The 23,709-nt window shown below is 37.2% G+C and overlaps 1 protein-coding gene across 1 annotated transcript in view; it reads left to right on the top strand.

Annotated features, from left to right (window-relative positions):
- The window catches only part of GUCY1A2 (guanylate cyclase 1 soluble subunit alpha 2), a 474,407-nt gene extending 451,826 nt beyond the window's left edge, over positions 1-22,581 (top strand). The window contains exon 8 of the mRNA XM_040257909.1: positions 21,264-22,581. Within this exon, the coding sequence (XP_040113843.1) occupies positions 21,264-21,471 (208 nt within the window). The 3' untranslated portion in view covers positions 21,472-22,581. The remainder of the gene's footprint in view (positions 1-21,263) is intronic.
- Positions 22,582-23,709: the final 1,128 nt, after the last annotated feature.

The following is a 23,709-nucleotide window of genomic DNA, read 5'->3' on the forward strand; positions in this document are numbered from 1 at the left end:
GAAACACAAGCTGGAATCAAGATTGCCAGGAGAAATATCAGTAACCTCAGATATGCAGATGACACCACTCTTATGGCAGAAAGTGAAGAGGAACTAAAAAGCCTCTTGATGAAAGTGAAAGAGGAGAGTGAAAAAGTTGGCTTAAAACTCCACATTCAGAAAACGAAAATCATGGCATCCGGTCCCGTCACTTCATGGGAAATAGATGGGGAAACAGTGGAAACAGTGTCAGACTTTATTTTTGGGGACTCCAAAATCACTGCAGATGGTGATTGCAGCCATGAAATTAAAAGACGTTTACTCCTTGGAAGGAAAGTTATGACTAACCTAGATAGCATATTCAAAAGCAGAGACATTACTTTGGCGACTAAGGTCCATCTAGTCAAGGCTATGGTTTTTCCAGTGGTCATGTATGGATGTGAGAGTTGGACTGTGAAGAAGGCTGAGCACTGAAGAATTGATGCTTTTGAACTGTGGTGTTGGAGAAGACTCTTGAGAGTGCCTTGGACTGCAAGGAGATCCAACCAATCCATTCTGAAGGAGGTCAGACCTGGGATTTCTTTGGAAGGAATGATGCTAAAGCTGAAGCTCCAGTACTTTGGCCACCTCATGCGAAGAATTGAATCATTGGAAAAGACTCTGATGCTGGGAGGGATTGGGGGCAGGAGGAGAAGGGGACAGCAGAGGATGAGATGGCTGGATGGCATCAAGACTCGATGGACATGAGTCTGAGTGAACTGAGGGAGTTGGTGATGGACAGGGAGGCCTGGCATGCTGCAGTTCATGGGGTCGCAAAGAGCTGGACACGACTGAGTGACTGAACTGAACTGAATATGGTCTTCCAGTGACTGTACCATTTTAATTTCCCATCAATGGTGCACAAATTTTCTAATTGCTCCACATTCTCACCAACACGTGTTTTCTGTTTTACTTTTTTATTTATTTTAATTGGAGGGTAATTACTTTACAATATTGTGGTGGGTTTTGCTATACATCAACATGAATCAGCCATGGGTGTACATGTGTCCCCCTCATTCCAAACCCCCCTCTCACCTCCCTCCCCAACCCATCCTCCTGATCATCCCAGTGCAACAGCTTTAAGTGCCATGTTGCATGCATCAAACTTGGACTGGTCATCTATTTCACATATGGTAATATACATGATTCAATGCTATTCTCTCACATCATCCCACCCTCGCCTTCTCCCATAGAGTCCAAAAGTCTGTTCTTTATATCTGTGTCATGTAGCACATAGAGTCATCATTACCATCTTTCTAAATTCCATATGTATGTGTTAATATACTGTATAGATGTTTTTCTTTCTGACTTACTTCACTCTGTGTAATAAGCTCCAGTTTCATTCACCTCATTAGCACTAACTCAAATGGATTCTTTTTAATAGCTGAGTAATATCCCATTGTGTATATGTACCACAACTTTCTTATCCATTCATCTGCTGATAGACATCTAGGTTGCTTCCATGTCCTAGCCATTGTAAACAGTGCTACAATAAACACTGGGGTAAACGTGTCTCTTTTAATTCTGGTTTGCTTGGTGTGTATGCCCAGCAGGGGAATTGCTGGGTTGTATGGCAGTTCTATTTCCAGTTTTTTAAGGAATCTCCACACTGTCTCCATAGTGACTGTACTAGTTTGCATTCCCAACAGTGTAAGAGTGTTCCCTTTTCTTTACACCCTCTCCAACACTTATTGTTTGTAGGCTTTTTGATGGCAGCCATTCTGACCAGTATGAGATGGTACATCATTGTAGTTTTGATTTGAATTTCCCTCATAATGAGTGATGTTGAGCATCTTTTCATGTGTTTGTTAGCCATCTGTATATCTTCTTTGGAGAAATGTCTGTTTAGTTCTTTGACCCATTTTTTAATTGGGTCACTTATTTTTCTGGAATTGAGCTTTAGGAGTTGCTTGTATAGTTTTGAGATTACTTCTTTGTCAGTTGCTTCATTTGCTATTATTTTCTCCTATTCTGAAGGCTGTCTTTTCACCTTGCTTATAGTTTCCTTCATTGTGCAAAAACTTTTAAGTTTAATTAGGTCCCATTTGTTTATTTTTGCTTTTATTTCCAATACTCTGGGAGGTGGGTCATAGAGGATCCTGCTATGATTTACATCAAAGAGTGTTTTTCCTATGTTTTCCTCTAGGAGTTTTATAATTTCTGGTCTTACATTTAGATCTTTAATCCATTTTGAGTTTATTTTTGTGTATGGTGTTAGAAAGTGTTCTAGTTTCATTCTTTTACAAGTGGTTGACCAGCTTTCCCATCACCACTTGTTAAAGAGATTCTTTTCTCCATTGTATATTCTTGTCAAAGATAAGGTGTCCATAGGTAGATGGATTTATCTCTGGGCTTTCTATTTTGTTCCATTTATCTATATTTCTGTCTTTGTGCCAGTACCATACTGTCTTGATGACTATAACTTTGTAATATAGCCTGAAGTCAGGCAGGTTGATTCCTCCAGTTCCATTCTTCTTTCTCAAGATTGCTTTGCCTATTCGAGGGTTCTTGTGTTTCCATACAAATTGTGAAATTATTTATTCTAGTTCTGTGAAAAATACCGTTGGTAGCTTGATAAAGATTACATTGAATCTATAGATTGCTTTAGGTACTATGCTCATTTTCACTATATTGATTCTTCTGATCCATAAACATGGTATATTTCTCCATCTATTTGTGTCCTCTTTGATTTCTTTTTTTTTTTTATTCACTAGCTTTAGTTACTAGTATTTTATTTATTTTTTTTACTTTTTTTTTAATTAATTTACTTATTTTTAATTTTTACTTTACAATTCTGTATTGGTTTTGGCATAGATTGACATGAATCCACCACAGGTGTACATGCGTTCGTGTTTTATAGCTTTCTATATACAGGCCTTTTGTTTCTTTAGGTAAATTTATTCCTAAGTATTTTGCTGTTTTCACTGCAGTGGTGAATGGGATTGTTTCCTTAATTTCTTTCTGTTTTCTCATCAATAGTATATTAGAATACAATGGATTTCTGTGTATTAATTTTGTATCTTGAAATATTCATTGATTAGCTCTAACAATTTTCTGGTAGTGTCTTTAGGGTTTTCTATGTAGAGGATCATGTCACCTGCAAACAGTAAGAGTTTTACTTCTTTTTTTCCAATCTGGATTCCTTTTATTTCTTTTTCTTCTCTGATTGTTGTGACTAAAACTTCCAAAACTATGTTGAATAGTAGTGGTGAGATTGGACATCCTTGTTTTGTTCCTGACTTTAGAGGAAATGCTTTCAGTTTTTCGCTATTGAAGATAATGTTTGCTGTGGGTTTATCATATATGGTTTTTATTATGTTGAGGTATGTTCGTTATGTGCCTGCTTTCTGGAGGGTTTTTATCATAAATGGATGTTGAATTTTGTCAAAGGCTTTCTCTGCATCTATTGAGATAATCATATGGTTTTTATCTTTCAATTTGTTAATCTGGTGTATCACATTGATTAATTTGTGAATATTGAAGAATCCTTGCATCCCTGGGATAAAGCCCACTTGGTTATGATGTATGATCTTTTTAATATGTTTCTGGATTCTGTTTGCTAGAATTTTGTTAAGGATTTTTGCATCTATGTTCATCAGTGTTATTGGCCTGTAGTTTTCTTTTTTTGTGGCATCTTTGTCTGGTTTTGGTATTAAGGTGATGGCGGCCTCATATAATAAGTTTGGGAATTTACCTTCCTCTGCAATTTTCTGGAAGAGTTTGAATAGGATAAGTGTGAGCTCTTCTCTAAATTTTTGGTAGAATTCATCTGTGAAGCTATCTGGTCCTGGGCTTCATTTTGTTGGAAGATTTTTGACTATTATTTCAATTTCCATCCTTGTGAAGGATCTGTTAAGATTTTCTATTTCTTCCTGGTTCAATTTTGGAAGATTTTACTTTTTTAAGAATTTATCCATTCCTTCCAAATTATCCATTTTAATGGCATATAGTTCTGGATTTGTTTGATAGTAGCCATCCTAATGTGCGTGGAATGTTATCTCATAGTTTTATTTTGCACTTCTCTCATGATTATTAACCTTCCCTGGTGGCTAAGAGGTTAACGCATCTGCCTCTAATGTGGGAGACCTGGGTTCGATCCCTGGGTCAGGAAGATCCCCTGGAGAAGGAAATGGCAACCCACACCAGTATTCTTGCCTGGAGAATCCCATGGATGGAGGAGCCTGGTGGGCTACAGTCCATGGAGTCACAAAGAGTCGGACATGACTGAGAGACTTAACTTTCATTTTCTTTCATTTTCATGATTATTGATGTTGAGCATCTTTTTATGTGCTTATTGGCAATTTGTCTGTCTTCTTTGGAGAAATGTCTATTCAAGTTCTTTGCACATTTTTGAAGTGTTTTTTGTTGTTTTATTTTATTATCAACTTATCAGAGTTCTCTATTATCTGGATATTAATCCTTTATCAGATATATGGTTTGCAAATATTTTATCCCATTCTGTGGGTTGCTCTTTTATTCTGTTGATAGTGTCCTTTGATAGAAAAATTGTGAAAATTTTCATAAAGTTCACTGTGCATATATGTACACATATATAATTCAGATTATTTTCCATTAGATTATTACAAGATATTGAATATAGTTCCCTGTGCTGTACAGTAGGTCCTTGTTTATCTATTTTGTGTATAGTAGTTTGTATCTGTTAATCCCACACTCCTAATTTAGTCCTTCCTACCCTTTCTCCTTTGGTAGCCATAAGTTTGTTTGCTATGTCTGTGATTTTATTTCTGTTTTGTATATAGATACATTTGTGTTATTTTTAGAATTCCACATATAAGTGATATATAATATTTGTCTTTCTCTGTATGACTTACTTCAGCAAATATAATATTCCCTAGGTCCATCCATGTTACTACAAATGGCAATATTTCATTCTTTTAATGGATGAGGTCTCTTCCATCATTATATATTCCACATACTCTTAAGCCATTTATCTTTTAATGGATACTTAGGTTGTATCCATGTCTTTGCTATTGTAAACAGTGCTGCTTGCTGAAAGATTTTTGATTACTGATTTAGTGTCCTTACTTGTTACAGGTCTATTCAAATTTTCTATTAGCTTGTGATTTAGTCTTACCAGGTTTGGTGTTTCTAAGAATTTATTCATTTCATCTAGATTATCCAGTTTTTTTGGTGTACAGTTTTTTACAGTGCTGTCTTATCATGCTTTTCATTTCTGTAGAATATGCAGTAATTCTTATTTTATTTCATTTTATAATTTTTTGCCACCCCTCATAGTCTATAGCGATTCATGGGGTCACAAAGAGTCAGACATGATTGAGTGACTGAACTGAATTGAACTGAACTGAACTGATAGTCTATAGGATCCTAGTTCCCCATCCAGGGATCAAACCTGTGCCCCCTGCAGTGAAAGCATGAAGTCCTAACCATTGGACTGGAGGGAACTCCCTCATTTCTGATTTTAGTAATTTGAGTCTTCTCTCTTTTTCTCTTAGTTCACCTAATTAAAGTTTTGTCAATATTCTGGGTCTTTTCTAAGAACTAACTTTTGGTTTCAGTGATTTTCTCTATCATTTTTCTGTTATCTATTTTGTTTATCTTTGCCATAATCTGTATTATTTACTTCCTTCTGCTAGCTTTGGGTTTAGTTTGTTCTTTTTCTAGTTCCTGAAGTTGTAAACTTAGGTTGTTGATTTGAAATTTTTTTAATGTATAAATAATCTGCTGTAATATTTTCTCTTAGTACTACATTCACTGCATCCACAAAATTTTAGTATGTTGTGTTTTCATTTACATTTATCTCTAAGTATTCTATACTCTCCCTTGAGGTTTCTTCTCTGATCTATAAGTTTTTTTTTTAAGTGTTGTTCAATTTCTACAATATTGTGAATTTTATCATTTTCCTTTTGGTATTACTTTCTGACTTTATTCCACGGATCAGGAAAGATACTTCTTATAATATCTATAGTTTTAAATCTATTTAGAGACTTTTCTTGGAGAAGACAATGGCAACCCACTCCAGTACTCTTGCCTGGCAAATCGCATGGACAGAGGAGCCTGGTAAGCTGCAGTCCATGGGATCGCTAGAAGTTGGACACGACTGAGCGACTTCACTTTCACTTTTCACTTTCATGCATTGGAGAAGGAAATGGCAACCCACTCCAGTGTTCTTGCCTGGAGAATCCCAGGGATGGGGGAGCCTGGGGGGCTGCCGTCTCTGGGGTCGCACAGAGTCGGACACAACTTAAGCGGCTTAGCAGCAGCAACAGAGACTTCTCTTGCAGTCCTGTGGTCAAGATGCCATGTTTCCACTGCAGTGGGAAAGGACCCAACTTCTTGTCAGGGGACCAAGATCCCACATGGATGGCTGTAAAGTAAAAAAAAAAAAAAAAAAAAATTGTTGAGACTTAATGTTATGCCTAACATATAGTCCATCCTGGAAAATGATACATATATAGTTGCGAAGAATGTATGTGCTGTTGTTGTAGGGTGGTGTTCCATATACGTCTATTAACTCTAGCTGGTTTATTGTGTTGTTTAAGTCCTCTGTTTCCTTACTTATCTTTTGTCTTGTTCTATCATTATTGTGAGTGGAGTATTGACATCTCCAGTTATGATTTTAGAACTGTTTATTTCTCCTTTTAATCCTGTCAGTGTTTGTTTTATAAATATTAATAGTCTGTCATTAGGTACATGTATGTTATAATTATTATATCTTCTTGCTAAATCAAACCTTTTGTTAATATTTAATGCCCTTTTTCTCTCATAACCTTTTCTGATTTAAAGTCTATTTTGTCTGATATTAGTGCAGTCACTCCTGATTTCTTTTGGTTACTTTCAACATGGTTAGGGATTCCCTGATGGCTCACAAAGTAAAGAATCTGCCTGCAATGCAGAAGACCTAGTTTCGATCTCTGGGTTTGGAAGATCCCCTAGGGAATGGCAACCCACTCCAGTGTTCTTGCCTGCAAAATTCCATGGACAGATGAGCATGGCAGGCTATAGTCCAAGGGGTCACAAAGAGTCATTATGTCTTTGGATTTCAAGTGGGTCTCTTGTGGATAGCTTATAGTGGGGTCATGTGTTTCTTTGTTTTCTTGTGTGTTTCTTGGGAAGACGAGTGGTTGTCGTGTCAGCAGGATCCTAGCGGCCTGACCAGGGACCAAACCCACACCCTTGGCAGTGAAAGTGCAGAGTCCCAACCACTGGACTGGCAGGGAATTCTTTGTTTTTCTCCTGCTGTTTTTAAAGACTCTCTCTTTGCCTCTGCCTTTTGAAAACTTGATTAGAATGTGTCTCGGTGTGGATCTCTTTGAGTTTATCTTACTTGGAATTCATTGAGATTCTTGAATGTGTATATTCATGTCTTGACACCAAATTTGGAAAGCTTTCAGTCATTATTACTTCAGATATCCTCTCTGTACCTTCTCTGTCTCTTAGCCTTCAGGGACTCTCATGTTGTGTGTATTGAACCTCTTAATAATTTCCTACAAGTCCTTTAGGCTCTGTTTGCTTTTCTTCAATCCTTTTTTTTTTTTCCTTGTTAAAATTTGAAGTTTTCCATTGCCCTGTCTTCAAGTTCATTGACTCTCTTTGCCTGCTTAAATCAGTACTTGAATCCCTCTAGTGAATTTTTCATTTCAGTTATTGTAATTTTCAGTTCCAGAATTTCTTTTAAGTTATCTTTATGTTTTCTCTTTTTTCATATTTCCATTTTGTTTATACATTGTTTGCTTTACTTTCTCCACATCTTTCCTATATTTCTTTGAGTATTTTTAAGACAGTTGTTTTATAGTCTTTGTTTAGTAGAGCTGCCATTAGGTCTTTTTCAGGGACAAAGTTGATCTATTGTTGATTTATTTTTTCTTTAAATGGGCCATTCTTTTCTGTAACTTTGTGTGTGTTGTAATTTGTTGTTAATCACTAGATATTTGAGTCTAATAATACATTAAATCTGGAAATCAGATTCTTAACCTTCCCCAAGGTTTTCTGTTTTCTCTTATTGTTTGTTGTTTTTTGGTTGCTGAAAATCAGTTGAAGCATAATCTTAAATCTCCTCTGGTCTCTCCTGAGCCTTTCTCTGGGCATGCATTGTCACTTTCTAATCCTCCCATATAAGCAGCTATTCTTTAATGTCCTAGACTTTCATGTCTGGCTCTGTGATTTACATATATGGGGGTTTGCTTTTTCTCTCTCACACACACAAAAAGCCCAGAAGTAGGTACTCACTGTTCAATGTACACTGTTTAAAGTGCTCAGCTGCTCAATGATGCTTCACAAACCAGGTTTTTTTCTTCCAGAACTTCATCCTCAGAGAATTGGCTTTTTATTTCTGTGGCCTTTCATCATGATAAAAAGATGGTTGATAGAGCTCAGGCATCATATCCTCACACAAACATCCCCCAAACAAGAAAGGACAAGGAAAGCCAAAAATTTTCCTAATGATGCTTTTTATCCTGAGACAGAATACATCCCTGTACCTGTCATTGGCCAGAAGGGATCCCATGCTTATCCCAAACTAATTCCCAATTCCTAGCAAAAGGAAATAGGTTTGCTGGTCCCTGAAACTGGGGGAAGGTCTTCCCTTCCTGATATCAAGGAATTCCTGCCCTAGTACAGAAATAGGGTTCTGTCCCTAGGAAAGGTGGAGAATTCTGTTGGGTGGGTAGCAGGAAAGGTCCACTCAGCTGTCAATGTGAACCACTCCATCTTTTGAAAAGAGAAATTTTACTTACCCCAGTATCAAAAAGCTTCACCTCTCCACTGCAGTACCCTACACTTATTCCACATACCTCCCAAAGAACTGCAGCCATGGCCTTGCACTAGCATCCTATACCCACAGTGACATTGACAGGACTCAGTTTTGGCTTTCTCCTCCATATGGTGTAGGAGTTCAGGTCTCTTAAATCATATGAAGTGGCTGTGGCTGTTACTGTGAAGGTTGTGGAAGGCCTGGAATGGGGGTGGGAGTTTCCACAAAATCGTGGATGGGATCTGGGCCTAGAAGCAATGGCACTCTGGGTGCTTCTTGGTCCTTTCCATGGCCATGCAGGTGCAGATCAGGGCAGTTCACACTCATAGAACCTCCTCTACAACCGAGACAATGACTCAGGAAGTACTGAGGCTCCTGGAGCACTTCATGCCTTCTCTGTGTGTTATCTGTCCTCTTGTTTTTTTATTATTATTATTTTGTCTACAATTTTTACCAGTTTGGTTAACATGTGTCTTGGCATGTTCCTCCTTGGATTTTCCTCGTATAGAATTCTCTATAATTCTTGGACTTGAGTGATTTTTCCCTTTCCCATGTTAGGGAGGTTTTCAACTATAATCTCCTCAAATATTTTCTCTGACCTTTTCTCTCTTCTCCTTCTGAGAGCCTTATAATGTGAATATTGGTGTGTTTAATGGTGTCCTAGAGATCTCTGACACTGTCCTCATTTCTTTTCATTCTTTTCTCTTTATTCTGTTCCATGGCAGTGATTTCAACCATTCTGTCTTCCAGCTCACTTATTCATTCTTCTGTCTCAGTTATTCTGCTATTGCTTTCTTCTAGTATATTTTTCATTTCACTATTATATTGTTCATCTGTTTGTTTGTTCTTTAATCTTCTATCCTTTGTTAAATACCCTTGTAACTTTTCAATCTGTGCCTCAATTCATTTTCTAAGATCTTAGACCATTTTTACTATCATTAGCCCAAATTCTTTCCCAGATTTCCTATTTCCTCTTCACCTAGTTGTTCTTATGGGTTTTCATCTTGTCCCTTTGTCTGCAAATTCTTTCTTTCCTATCTCATTTTCTCTAACTTTTTTGTATTCTCCTTTTTTCTGGCTGATGGGCCATAGTTCTTCTTGCTTCTTGTATCTGCCCTCTGGTGGGTGAGGTTGGTTCTGAGACTTGTTTTGGCTTCATGTTGGGAGGGACTGCTGCCTGCTCACTCATTGGTTGATCTAGTGGGCAGGGCCACATCAATGGACGTTTAAAGGCGGCTGTGAGCTCCATATGGCTTCAGGCACCCTGTCTGCTGATAAGCAGGTCTATATTCCTATCCTGCTGGTTGTTTGTACTGAAGCCTGCAGGTTGCTGGCTAGGGCTGGGTCTTTGTGCTAGCACAGTGATCACTATTCTCTGGGACTTCCTTCACCCGTGTCCCCTCACAGCCCCCACTCCCAGTTAGCCACAGCCAACCCCCACCTCTCCAGGATACCCTCCAATTTTCATATGAAGATACAGCCCTGGCCCCTATGGAGTTACTGTTTTTTGCCAGATTCCAGTGTATGTTAAACCTTGTTTTTGCCCTCCAAGTGTAGAGTCTTTGTTTCTCCCAGTCCTGTGGAGCTCCTGTCCTCTAATTCTACTGGCCTTCAAAGCCAAATGCTTTGGAGATTATTCTTCTTGCTGCCACACTCTGGGGAGCCTGATGTGGGGCTCAGAACTCTCATTTTTATGGGAGAGCCTCTGTGATTTTTTTTCCAGTTCATGAGTCACTCACCCAGTACATATGAGATTTGATCATGTCATCAAAGTATCCCTCCTTTCATTGCATTGTGGCTTCTTAGTTTTTTAATGCAAAATATCTTTTTGGTTAGTTCCAGTTATTTTTATGGATGGTTATTCAGAAGTTTTGATTTTGGCATTTTTCTGAGAGGAGATGAGCTCAGATCCTTCTACTCTGTCCTTTTTTCCAGAATCAAGGGGCTGCTTTTAGTTTGGATGCTTGCTGCCTCTTTCCTCAGCATGTGCTGGCCATTATCTCCTTGATATGCAGTGTTAAGGTACAGCAGCCCTTCCCTAGACAGTGGGGCCAAGTCCTGGTTCCTGCTCATGGATTTCCTAGTGGCAAGAGCTATCTACATAATCCTGGGACTATGGGAGGAAGCTCTGGTGCCTGTTTGCAAATTTTTTTAGTTGTGAAATCTATCCATACCATCCAGGGGCAGCTGGGACAGGTCCTGACACCTGCACATGGATTTTCTAGTAGCAGAAGCTATGGACTCTCCTGGGACAATGAGGGCAGGACATGGCATCTACTCACAAGTCTGATAGAGGCAGCCAGTGCCTGCCTCTGGAGCCTAAGATGGCAGTAGTGACTCACACCTGCCCCTAGAGCCCCTATATGTGGTGCCTTGTTGCCCGGGAGTGCGAACAGGGAAAAAAGCACTTATAGTGGTCCTGCTCGTCTCTTTGTGAGCCTTTTTTTTTTTTTTTAATAATGGTGGCACTGCCCATCTCTTTGTGAGCCTTTTTAAAAATAATGGTGACTTGCCTCTCTGGCAGGCCCAGGCTCCCTAGTACTTTCCCTGGATCTGACCTCCTGATCCTGAGCTTCAGCAGTTGGTCCCCACCTGTACTGACAGAAGAATGTCTCAGGTTGGGAACTGAAGGGCAGAGTGCTGAATCTCTGTGCAGGGTACTCTCCATTTTTCTTTCCATAAACCTGTTGCTGCTCTCTCCTGTTAGGCTGTGAAGCTCCCCCTCCATTTAGGCTGATCTTCCCATTAGTGGGAAGACTTCCCAGGGTGCAGGGATCTTTCCTCCTTCACAGCTCTATCCTTCGGGTGCAAGCTCTGTTCTGATTCCTTTTGTCCTACCCAGTTATGTGGAGGTTTTCTTCTTTTCCTGGATGTGGTGAAGTCTTCTGCTGATTATCAGTAGCTGTTCTGTGTGAATTATTCCACTTGTAGGTGTATTTTCAATGCTTCTGAGGGAGAAGGTGAACTCTATGTCTTACTCTTGAGTAGGACAAGATCAAGACTATTATCTTTAGCCCCTTCCCTCATTCAGAAAAGTTTATATTCATTTATTTTTAGAAAGATTATATAATTATCATAAACTTTGAGAGGGTATATAATTTGCATATTATGATAAATTGAAATAATTTTCTGAATAATTCACTCCAAATATATTTTGCCTGAAATGTCTAAGTAGTTGATGAAAATAACACTTTTATAAATATTTTTAAAGTGTTAAGTTTAAAATGAATAACATAATACTATGATTTCACCACTGGTTTGAGAATTTATATTTGTTTCAAATCTTATTTAATAAAAATAAAAACATTTCCTTTGAAATTTTTCCTTCCTTTCTTTGTGACAAATACCCTAATGAATTTGGTGTCTTTCAAAGTCTAGTGTCTTATACATTAACTTTCTCATGTGTATCCATAAACAATAGAATTTATTTATTTTAATGTACATAAATAATATGTCTGTATAAACCTTTATTTGATGTTTTTAAAAATTTCATGTTTTAGCATCCATCCTTGCTGAGACATATATAGCTCTAGTTCATCATTTTAATCATGCTTCAACTTTCCAGGGTATGACTGTGCTGTTTCAATTTTTAGTCATCTATTTCTGTACTGATGAACACTTAGGTTCTTTTTAATTTTTAATTATTACAAAGTATGTTCCTATGAACATGACATGATCATATAATATTACATAAGTTTAAGCTACTTACATTTCATGTGATATAAATAATAGTTTCCTCTAGGTTACTAAAATTGGAATGATTAGATGTTGTTTACTTCAATATTCATTTTGACATGGGAATAAAGATTTTGAAATCAAGACTGTAACTTTTATATCATAGAATTAATTTTTTTTAGACTTAGTGTGAGTCATCTTGTTGCCTGCAGTAATGCTCAAGGATCATTTCTTTTTCAACTAGAGCACTTTATTTCTAGTTTCATTTCTAGACAAAAATAAATTTTTATTGAATTTTTCATGTTTGATGTTTTCATTTCTCTCTGAATAATGCTGTTTGCACTCATCTTTATTCCCATTGATTCAAAGTTTTAAATAATCCACATTTTACAAGCAATTGTCTATAACATCATGTTGCTGATCTATGAAACTGAAATAATTGCTTATAGTAAGGACATTTTCAGCAAATTTTGAAATGGCATGCATAGACAAATTATTTGACTGAGCAGAATCAATTGTATTTCCTTGCCAAGTGCAAACTAACAATGTAGAAAGACTGTTTAATTACTTTTATATAAAATTTCCTTAACTTTTAAGCATTTTTCTTTTCTCATATTTTATGATTGATCTACTTACAGACTTTTCAGAATGCCTATTTTCAATGACTGTGAGACACCCCTTCTTCAGTTCAAACCAAGTTACCTTCTAACCAGTGATGTATAAACATCTCATCATATCAGGAGATGTACAATGGAGCAGGATACAGTAGTGGCTAAGCAAATCAGAATTAGAATGCCTTGGCCTTCGTGTTAAACAGAAAACCATCTTTTGTGTTTGTAATGCTAAAACATTGTGTGTTTAATGCATATAACAAAAATCACAGTGAATATAGGCATACTATTCAACATATGTTGAAGTCTAACTTAAAGAATTTTGAGCACAACCTTATAAGCATGTGAAGTGAGTGCAATTATGTGATAGTTTGGATATTCTTTGGCATTGCCCTCCTTTGGGACTGGAATGAAAACTGACCTTTTCCAATCAACCTTCCTGACTTCAGACTATACTACAAAGCTACAGTTATCAAGACAGTATCATACTGGCAAAAAAACATAAATATAGGCCAATAGCACAAGATAGAAAATCCAGAGATAAATCCATGCAGCTATGGATACCTTATCTTTTACAAAGGAGGCAAAAATATACAAAAGAGAAAAGACAGTCTCTTCAACAAGTGGTGCTGGGAAAACTGGTGAGCTAAGTGTAATAAGAATGGAATTAGAACATGTCCTAATGCCATACACAAAAATAAATACAAAATGGATTAAAGACCTAAATGTAAGGCCAGAAACTATAAAACCTAGGCAGAACACTCTCTGACATAAATCACAGCAAGAGACTCTATGACCCAACTCCTAGAGTAATGGAAATAAAAACAAAAGGACCTAATAAAAAGGTTTTTGACACAAAGGTAACTAAGAGAAAGGTGAAATCAATCCTCAGAATGGGAGAAAATAATAGCAAATGAAACAACAAACATAGAATTAACTCCAAAGTATACAAGTAGCTCATGCATCTCAATACAAGAAAAATAAACAACACAATCAAAAAGTGTGCAGAAGACCTAAACAGATATTTCTCCAAAGACATGAAGATGGCTAGTAAACAAATGAAAAGATTCTCAACATCACTCTCTATTAGAGAAATTCAAATCAAAACTACAATGAGGTATCACCTCACACCAGTCAGAATGACCATCATTTTAAAATAAACAAACAATAAATCCTGGAGAGAGTGTGGTGAAAGGGAACCCTCTTACACTGTTGGTGGAATGCAAATTGATGCAGCCACTATGAAGAACAGTATGGATATTCCTTTAAAAACTAGGAATAAAACTCTGTATGGAATTTAGAAAGATGGTAACGATAACCCTGTATGCAAGACAGCAAAAGAGACACAGATGTATAGAACAGTCTTTTGGACTCTGTGAGAGGGGGAGAGGGTGTGATGATTTGGGAGAATGGCATTGAAACATGTATAATATCATATAAGAAATGAATTACTATTCTAAGTTCAATGCAGGATACAGGATGCTTGGGGCTGGTGCACTGGGATGACCCAGAGAGATGGTATGGGGAGGGAGGTGGGAGGGGGGTTCAGGATTGGGAACACGTGTACACCCGTGGCAGATTCATGTTGATGTATGGCAAAACCAATACAGTATTGTAAAGTAAAATAAAAAAAATAAAAGAGAAGAAACAAAACTCTATATGACCCAGCAATGCCACTACTGGGCATAGAGCCTGAGGAAACCATAGTTGAAAAAGATATATGTACCCCAGTGTTCATTGGAACACTACTTACAATAGCTAGGACATGGAAGCAACATAGATGTCCATCAACAGATGAATGTATGAGGCAGTTTTGATACACAGACACAATGGACTATTACTCAACTTTAAAAAGGAATGCATTTGAGTCGGTTCTAATGAGGTGAATGAATCTAGAGCCTATAATACAGAGCAAAATAAGTCAGAAAGAGAAAGACAAATGTCATATATTAATTATGATATCATAGATTAATATGTATCATATATTAATTATGATATCATAGATTAATATGTATCATATATTAATATCATATATTAATGCATACACATGGAATCTAGAATTATAGTACTGATGATCCCACGTGCAGGACAGCAAAGGTGACACAGAAATAAAGAACAGACTTTTGGACACAATGGAGGAAGGAGAGGGTGAGATGATAGGAGAGAATAGCATTGAAACATACAAATTACCATATGTAAAACAGGCGGCCAGTGGGAGTTTGCTGCATGACACAGGGAACCCAAAGCTGGTGCTCTGTCACAACCTATAGAGGTGGGTAGGAGAGGAAGATAGGAGGGGGGATACAAGAGGGAGGGAACATATGTATACCTGTGGCTGATTCATGATGATGTATGGCAAAAACCGTCACAATATTGTAAAGCAATTATCCTACTTTACAATTGAAAAAGAAATTAAAAGTAGAACTATCATATGACCCACAAATTCCACTCCTGGATGTTTATCCAAAGAAAGCAAAAACACTAATAAGAAAAGATATACACTTCTATTTCTTTGCAGCTTTATAACAATGACAAAAATATGAAAGCAAACTAAGTGTCAATCGATAGATGAAGGGATAAAGAAGATATGGTATATGCATACAATGGAATATTAGTTATAAAAAATAATGAAATCCTGTCATTTGGGACAACATGGATGGCTCTAGAAGGTATCATGCTATGTGAAATAAATCAGACAATAAAAGGAAACTACTGCATGATTTCACTTTTGTGTGGAATCTAAAAAACAAAACAAGTAGCCAAACATAACAAACAAAAACAGCATTATGGATACTGTGAACAAACAGATGATTACCAGAGAGGAAGATGCTGGGGGCAGGAGAAATAGTTGAAGAAGATTAAGAGACACAAAGTTCTCACTATAGAATAAATGACTTATGATTATCGAATGTACAGTGTAGGCAATATTTCAATAATTACTTTATATGATGACATATGGTAATGGCTTATCATGTGATTATTTTGAAATGTATAGAATATCAAATAGCTACTGTGTGTAGCAGAAGCCAAAATAGTATATTGTAGGTCTACTATACTTCAAAACTAAACATAGAAAAAGAGATCAGATTTGTGCTTACCAGAAGGGGTCGGATGGAGCAAAAATGGGATCAGTCAGTCAGTCAAGTTCAGTCGCTCAGTCGTGTCCGACTCTTTGCGACCCCATGAATCACAGCACGCCAGCCCTCCCTGTCCATCACCAACTCCCAGAGTTTACCAAACTCATGTCCATCAAGTCAGTGATGCCATCCAGCCATCTCATCCTCTGTCGTCCCCTTCTCCTCCTGCCCCCAATCCCTCCCAACATCAGGGTCTTTTCAAATGAGTCAACTCTTCACATGAGGTGGCTAAAGTATTGGAGTTTCAGCTTCACCATCAGTCCTTCCAATGAACACCCAGCACTGATATCCTTTAGGATGGACTGGTTGGATCTCCTTGCCATCCAAGGGACTCTCAAGAGTCTTCTCCAACACCACAGTTCAAAAGCATCAATTCTTCAGCGCTCAGCTTTCTTCACAGTCCAACTCTCACATCCATACATGACCACTGGAAAAACCATAGCCTTGACTAGGCAGACCTTTGCTGACAAAGTAATGTCTTTGCTTTCTAATACGCTGTCTAGGCTGGTCATAACTTTCCTTCCAAGGAGTAAGTGTCTTTTAATTTCATGGCTGAAATCACCATCTGCAGTGATTTTGGAACCCAAAAAAATAGTCTGACACTGTTTCCCCATCTATTTCCCATGAAGTGATGGGACCAGATTCCATGATCTTCATTTTCTGAATGTTGAGCTTTAAGCCAAATTTTTCACTCTCCTCTTTCACTTTCACAAGAGGCTTTTTAGTTCCTCTTCACCATCACTTTCTACCATAAGGGTGGTGTCATCTACATATCTGAGGTTATTGATATTTCTCCCGGCAATCTTGATTCCAGCTTATGCTTCTTCCAGCCCAGCATTTCTCATGATGTACTCTGCATATAAGTTAAATAAGCAGGGTGACAATATACAGCCTTGATGTACTCCTTTTCCTGTTTGGAACCAGTCCATTGTTCTGTGTCCAGTTCTAACTGTTGCTTCCTGACCTGCATACAGATTTCTCAAGAGGGAGATAAAGTGGTCTGGTAGTCCCATCTCTTTCAGAATTTTCCACAGTTTATTGTGATCCACACAGTCAAAGGCTTTGGCATAGTCAATAAAGCAGAAATAGATGTTTTTCTGGAACTCTCTTGCTTTTTTGATGATCCAGTGAATGTTGGCAATTATGTAGTCAAAATGGACAAACTAAGAGTTATAAGATAAATAAGTACTGAGGATGTAAGATACAACACGGAAAATGTAATTAACAGGGCTGTATGTCATATTTGAAAGTTGTTAAGAGTAAACCCTCAGTTCTCATCAAAGGGATTTTTCTTTCTCTAATTTTGTATGTTTATGATATGTTCACTGGACATCCCCGGTGGCTCATGATAAAGAATCCGCCTGCAATGCAGGAGCTGCAGGTTTGATCCCTGGGTCCAGAAAATCCCCTGGAGGAGGGCATGGCAATCTACTCCAGTATTCTTGCCTGGAGAATCCCATGGATAGAGAAGCCTGGTGGGATACAGTCCATAGGGTTGCAAAGAGTCGAACACAACTGAAGCAACTGAGCATGCATGCTCATTAAACTTATTGTGGTAGCTATTTTATGGTGTAAGTAATTTCAGCTGTTCACCTTAAACTTATACAGTGCTGTATGTCAATTATACTGCAATAACACTATATAAGAAAAAATATCTTAGTGTAGTTTTATTATTTATTGTAGGACTAAGCTTGATTAGGAATTAACAGGTCTGGATTCTACTTCCAGTGCCAACACTGCCTTACCCCTGGGCATATATCTGGAGAAGACCATAATTCAAAAGATACAAGCACCACAATGTACACTGCAGCACGGTTTATAATAGCCAAGACATGGAAGCAACCTAAATGTCCACTGACAGATGAATGGATAAAAAAAATGTGGTAAATATATGCAATGCATGTTACAAAAGAATGAAATATTGCTAATTGCAGCAACATGGATGAACCTAGAGATTATCACAAAATGAAGTTTGGCAAAGACAGACAAATATCATATGATATCACTTCTATGTGGACTCTGAAAAAATACAAATGAATTTATCTACAAAACAGAAACAGAATCAGAGACTTCAAAAACAATCTTATGGTTACCAAAGGAGAATGATGAGGCAGAGTGGTAAATTAGGAGTTTAAGATTAACATGTATATATATACTACATGTATAAAATAGATAATCAACAAGGAACTACTTATAGCACAGAGAATTTTACTCAATAGTCTATTATAACTTTTGTGGGAAAAGAATCTGAAAAAGAACCACTTTGTTATATACCTAAAATTAGTGTATCATTGTAAATCAACTATACCCTATATATATTTTTATATGAAATAAAAATTAAATAAATAAATTGAACAAATAAGAATAAAATATTAAAAAATACTTTTTCAAGACAAAATACTTCAACTGTCATTCATGAAAGTGAATTTAGGTTACTCATATTTTAAGAATTCTTAATACTGCCAACTATTATTTTCAAATAATATTTTTATCCATTAAGAACATTTAAGAAGACATGGTTTTTCCCTCTTTAGTATAAAAATTATTATTGTTGTGTAATGAACTTACATTTTTCAGACATTGCTTGTTCTCATTGCACTAAGTACTTTTTTGACTTTGCCTTTTCTCTGTCACAGTGGTTCCTTTCTTCTCAATCTATCTCATATCTTGCATAACTTCAATCTCCTGTTAACATTTACCTGTATTAGGAAAATAAGTTGTTTTTAGGGAAAAGGTAATAGGTTTAGCTCTACTGTGCCTCCAAATAAAGACTTAAGTTTTAGTTTCAGACTTCAAAGTTTGTCTAAACCTACTGCTTCAGTTTTAACTCTCACTCTTACCTCATTCTAAAATAAAATCCAATGATTGGAACATGTTGATCCTGATCATAATTTTCTTGTATCTAAATCTTTGATTATTTTGCTCCCCACGTTCATTTGTTGAAGTTCTGCCTATTTTTAAATACCATTTCATTCATGAAAGTTTAATAGCCCTCCCACTGTAAACCCTCTCTGAACTTCAACACCTTTGCAGATTAACCTTTTTTATGGCATCTAGCCTTTTGGTCATTTTTAATTAATTAATTGGGCTTCCCTGGTGGCTCAGAGGTTAAAGCATCTGCCTGCAATGTGGGAGACCTGGGTTCGATCCCTGGGTTGTAACTGGTGTGTGTGTGTGTGTGTGTGTTAGTTTCTCATTCGTGTCTGACTCTCTGTGACCCCAGGGGACTGTAACCCACCAGCCTCCTCTGTCCATGGAATTCTCCAGGCAGGAATACTGGAGTGGGTTGCCATTCCCTTTTCCAGGGGCTCTTCCCAACCCAGGGATTGAACTGGTGTCTCCTGCACTGCAGGTAGATTCTTTACCACCCAAGCCACAAGGGAAGCCCATATGTGTGTGTGTGTATGATATATATGTAGGTTGTGTTGACTCTTAGTTGAGGCACTTAGGATCTTTGTGGCATGCACGATCCTCCATTGTAGCACACAGGCTCTTCGTTGCAGCACATGGGCTTCTCTCTCATTGTGGTATGGGCTTCAGAGTGCCTGGGCTCAGTATTTGCAGTGAGCAGGCTCTCTAGTTGAGGCACGCAGGCTCAGAAGTTGTGGCATGCAGGTTTAGTTTCCCGACAGCATGCCGAATCTTAGTTTCCCAAGTAGGGAACAAACCTCTGTCTTCTGCATTGGAAGCTGTGTCGTTAACCACTGAACCACCAGGGAAGTCCCTAGTCTATTGTGTTATATTACTTTTATATTACTGTGACTTTTCTTTGCTTATTCAGTTTTTACTTTCTGTTTCTTTTTTTCTCTGTGTCTTTCTCTGTTGACAAAACTCTAAGCTTCTTAGGTTGTTGTGTTATGCCTATCATTATATTCACAACAGTGTCTAGGATACTTTTCTAGGGCAATAATTAGTTGGTGATGGACAGGGAGGCCTGGCGTGCTGTGATTCACAGGGTCACAAAGAGTCGGACAAGACTGAGCGACTGAATTGAACTGAACTGAACTGAATTAGGAACCCATAAGAGTTGTTGAATTAAATTGAATTGCTGGGGACTTCCTTGGTGGTCCAGTGGTTATGAATCTGCCTACAATGCAAGGGATGTGGATTTGATCCCTTATTGAGGAACTAAGATCCCACATGCCCTGGAGCAAATAACCCTGTGAGCTGCAACTATTGGGCCCATTTCCTTTGGAGTCCGAATGGAAGATCCTGTGTGCTGCAACCAAGACCCACTAAATGCAGTCAAATAAATAAATAAATAATTTTAAAAATTGAAATGCTAGGACACTTTTCTATGTATGGCTATTAAACTGAACCTTTCCTAGAACTGGACAAGAATAAATCTCCAATATTAGTGTACTAGAAAATTGTCTTTATGACTGGAAGAGTCAATCTGTTTGACAAATAAAGCTGGTAAGTTTACAAAATATGCATTGCTAAAAAATAGTAACCAGATATCACAGATACATTGAATTATGACTGTTTTACAAAGCTAAAAACTTGATTTATGTGATGACACATAAGATTTAAAGCTTACTCAGAGTCTAAAAAACTTTGAGGGAATGTTCCAGACTTTAGGCAGATTTTTAAAACAGAAAGGGTAAATCTTGCATATTTGAATAAAAACATTTACTATGCAGTTTCTTTAGCCTTTTGTTTAGAAAAAAAATCAAATCAACTTTGAACAAATATTGTCAAGCAGTACCAGGAACAACTTTGCTTTTATAGTTCATTATTATTGGGCTTCCCAAGTGGCTCAGTAGTACACAATCTGCCTGCCAATGCAGGAGACACAGGTTCAATCCCTGGGTTGGGAACACACCCTGGAGGAGGAAATGGCAACCCACTCCAGTATTCTTGCCTGGAAAATCCAATGAACAGAAGAGCCTGGGGGACTACAGTCCATGCGCTAAGGAAGAGTTAGACACTATTGAGCACAAATGCACGCACAGTCTTTTATAGGCTTCCTGATTCTCTAAAGTTTATGTCCATTTTTTCTCATCTCTCCTGCCCATATAGGCTTCCTGATTCTCTAAAGTTTGTGTCCATTTTTTCTCATCTTTCTCCCATTATATATTTTCTTCTTAGATTATTAAAACGAGAAGAAAATTTCACATTCATTCCTCGGTCCCGTGAAGAGCTTCCAGACAACTTTCCAAAAGAAATCCCTGGTATCTGCTATTTCCTGGAGGTAAGAACTGGTCCTAAGCAGCCAAAGCCTTCTCTTTCTTCATCGAAAATAAAAAAGGTTTCCTACAACATTGGCACTATGTTCCTCCGGGAGACAAGCCTCTGAGACCTGCTGCAGATCAAAGACTCCTCCAAAAAGCACAAGCCCAGAACATGGGTCATGACAGGAGAATGAAGAGAGATATTTCTCTTTCACTGCTTTGTTGAGAACAAACAGTGGAATTTCTGTAATGTCAGGCAATAATCCTGGAAAAAGATGGGTTATGACTATCAATAAAAAACCTGGAGAGCAAGGGGGCAATGTATTCGTTCTTATGAGTGATTTTGGTCATATATATATTATATATGTATAATACATATATATGTATTTTAATTAATTACAAATGTGGGGCCCATTTAAAACTAATCAACAGTCTATGTTTCCTTGTTTGTCACACATATAGGTATCTTTATATATTTGTATTGCTTTTGAAAGCCAGTTTTGATTATATATTCCTACATTTAGTGAGTTGGTATGAGAGGAATATTTTCTAATTTTGTTTTTCTGAGCAGACATTTCATACATATATCTTGGCAGTGTGGTAAACTTCCCAGCAGGAAAAACTGTAACTGCAAAATATTTTAGGGATATTACCTATTTTTATACATACCTCTATATAATTTCATGCAGTACTATTAGATTTTTCAGAATATGCTACTGTATAGTTGATACATTATATAATTCTAACTTATAAGTTAAATATAGTTTCACTTAGACTTAAACATAACCTAGGATGTCAGATGCCAAGAAAGGATTGTATATCTACTTAGTAATTATATCTTTTAGATTTCATTAATGTAGCACAGAATCCAAAGGAAATGGAATTTCCTAATAGCAAACATATGTATCTGTAACCAAGATTAAAGATCTTTTTGCTATTTTCTAAGAAATATCAGTGAAAATAAAATGCTTTGCTAAACTGGACCCTTTCAACTTAGCACTTCTAAATATACATACTTTTTACAATATACTAAATTATAATAAACAGCATCCTACTAAATGACATGTAAGGCTTTCCCCCTTGCCCTGTCACCTTCTTCAATGTATGCTTCCTAAAGGCTAACTGCCACACTTGGGGATAAATTACTAAACACTGGCATTAGTGAGAAAGAAGTATAGGTTATTTTGCCAAGGATGTTGTTTATTCTTGCATAATAAAAACAAGGGAAAATGTGCTTTATGAATTTGAGATTTTTTAATGTTCTTCCATAGTTTATTTGATGTGACTTTTAAATTCAGTGAATCACCTTCATTAACACTGAAGTATGCCTAACCTTCATACTTAGTAATCACAGTAGTTACAGATAGGCGTCCATTGCATGTTCTGATTAACAATGCATGAAAATATTATTACAGACTCACCCTGAAATTAGGAGCACAGTGTGTCCAGAATTTTCCTAATTTGGTTCAGATATAAAAACTAAGTTTCTCTTCAGTCTAATTAGTTGGAAAGTATTGTTTCCTTAAAACCTTGTGGTGACCAATTTATTACTCCAGTAAGTGTATTCATTGGTAGCTTATGTCTACTGAATAAAACACATTTTTCTGCTTAGAGTCTTGACTGCGTTATGATTTGCTTATCACCTAACTCAGTTAAGGAATATATTAACTAGTGTCCAATATAGTCTGTGAGGATTAATTAGTGTTCTCAAGCTCCCTAAGTATACAGCTAGGAAATACTTTTAGATATGCAAAATATTTGTTATAATGGTTATCATTTTTATAATTATTGAACTCTGTCTCTCCTTGGAGCATAAGAGGACACTAGCGTAACACTTTTCATGTGGGGACCTAGATTCTGAACTCTCTGAATCCTTGCCTGTCCCTCCATTCCTTGGATCTAGGTCTCTGTGTTTAACCACATCTGAGGAAAAAGGTCAGGGTGTTTATAGGAGGCTGTGGAGGCAGAGGACAAGGTGCTCTCATATGAATAATTACTCACAAAATAATTTCTTTAGTGGACTAGAAGATTAACTAACTTCTTCCATAGGGAATAGAGGGCAAGCTTATAGTCAGTGTGGAAAGAATAGACTCTGGGAGCACTTTAATCCTCCTGCTGATACTGGGAATGCCTTAGCTATGGTCTTCTTATAGCGCAGGAGCATGCGGAAAGAACCAAACTCACTGAAGTCATTAATGCTTATTCTGCACAGTCGCTTAAAGCATATTGTGAAATAGTAAATTGTAAGCATTTTAATCACAACCAATGTGTTTTGTGACCATAAGGCTGAAAGGGACTTCCAAGAATCATCCAATCTATTTCTCTGCTTTTTGTAAAGATTTGTCTAAGCAACTATTCTAAAC

The sequence above is a fragment of the Oryx dammah genome, unplaced genomic scaffold (genome assembly GCF_014754425.2).
Source record: "Oryx dammah isolate SB20612 unplaced genomic scaffold, SCBI_Odam_1.1 HiC_scaffold_17, whole genome shotgun sequence".
NCBI lineage: Eukaryota > Metazoa > Chordata > Mammalia > Artiodactyla > Bovidae > Oryx > Oryx dammah.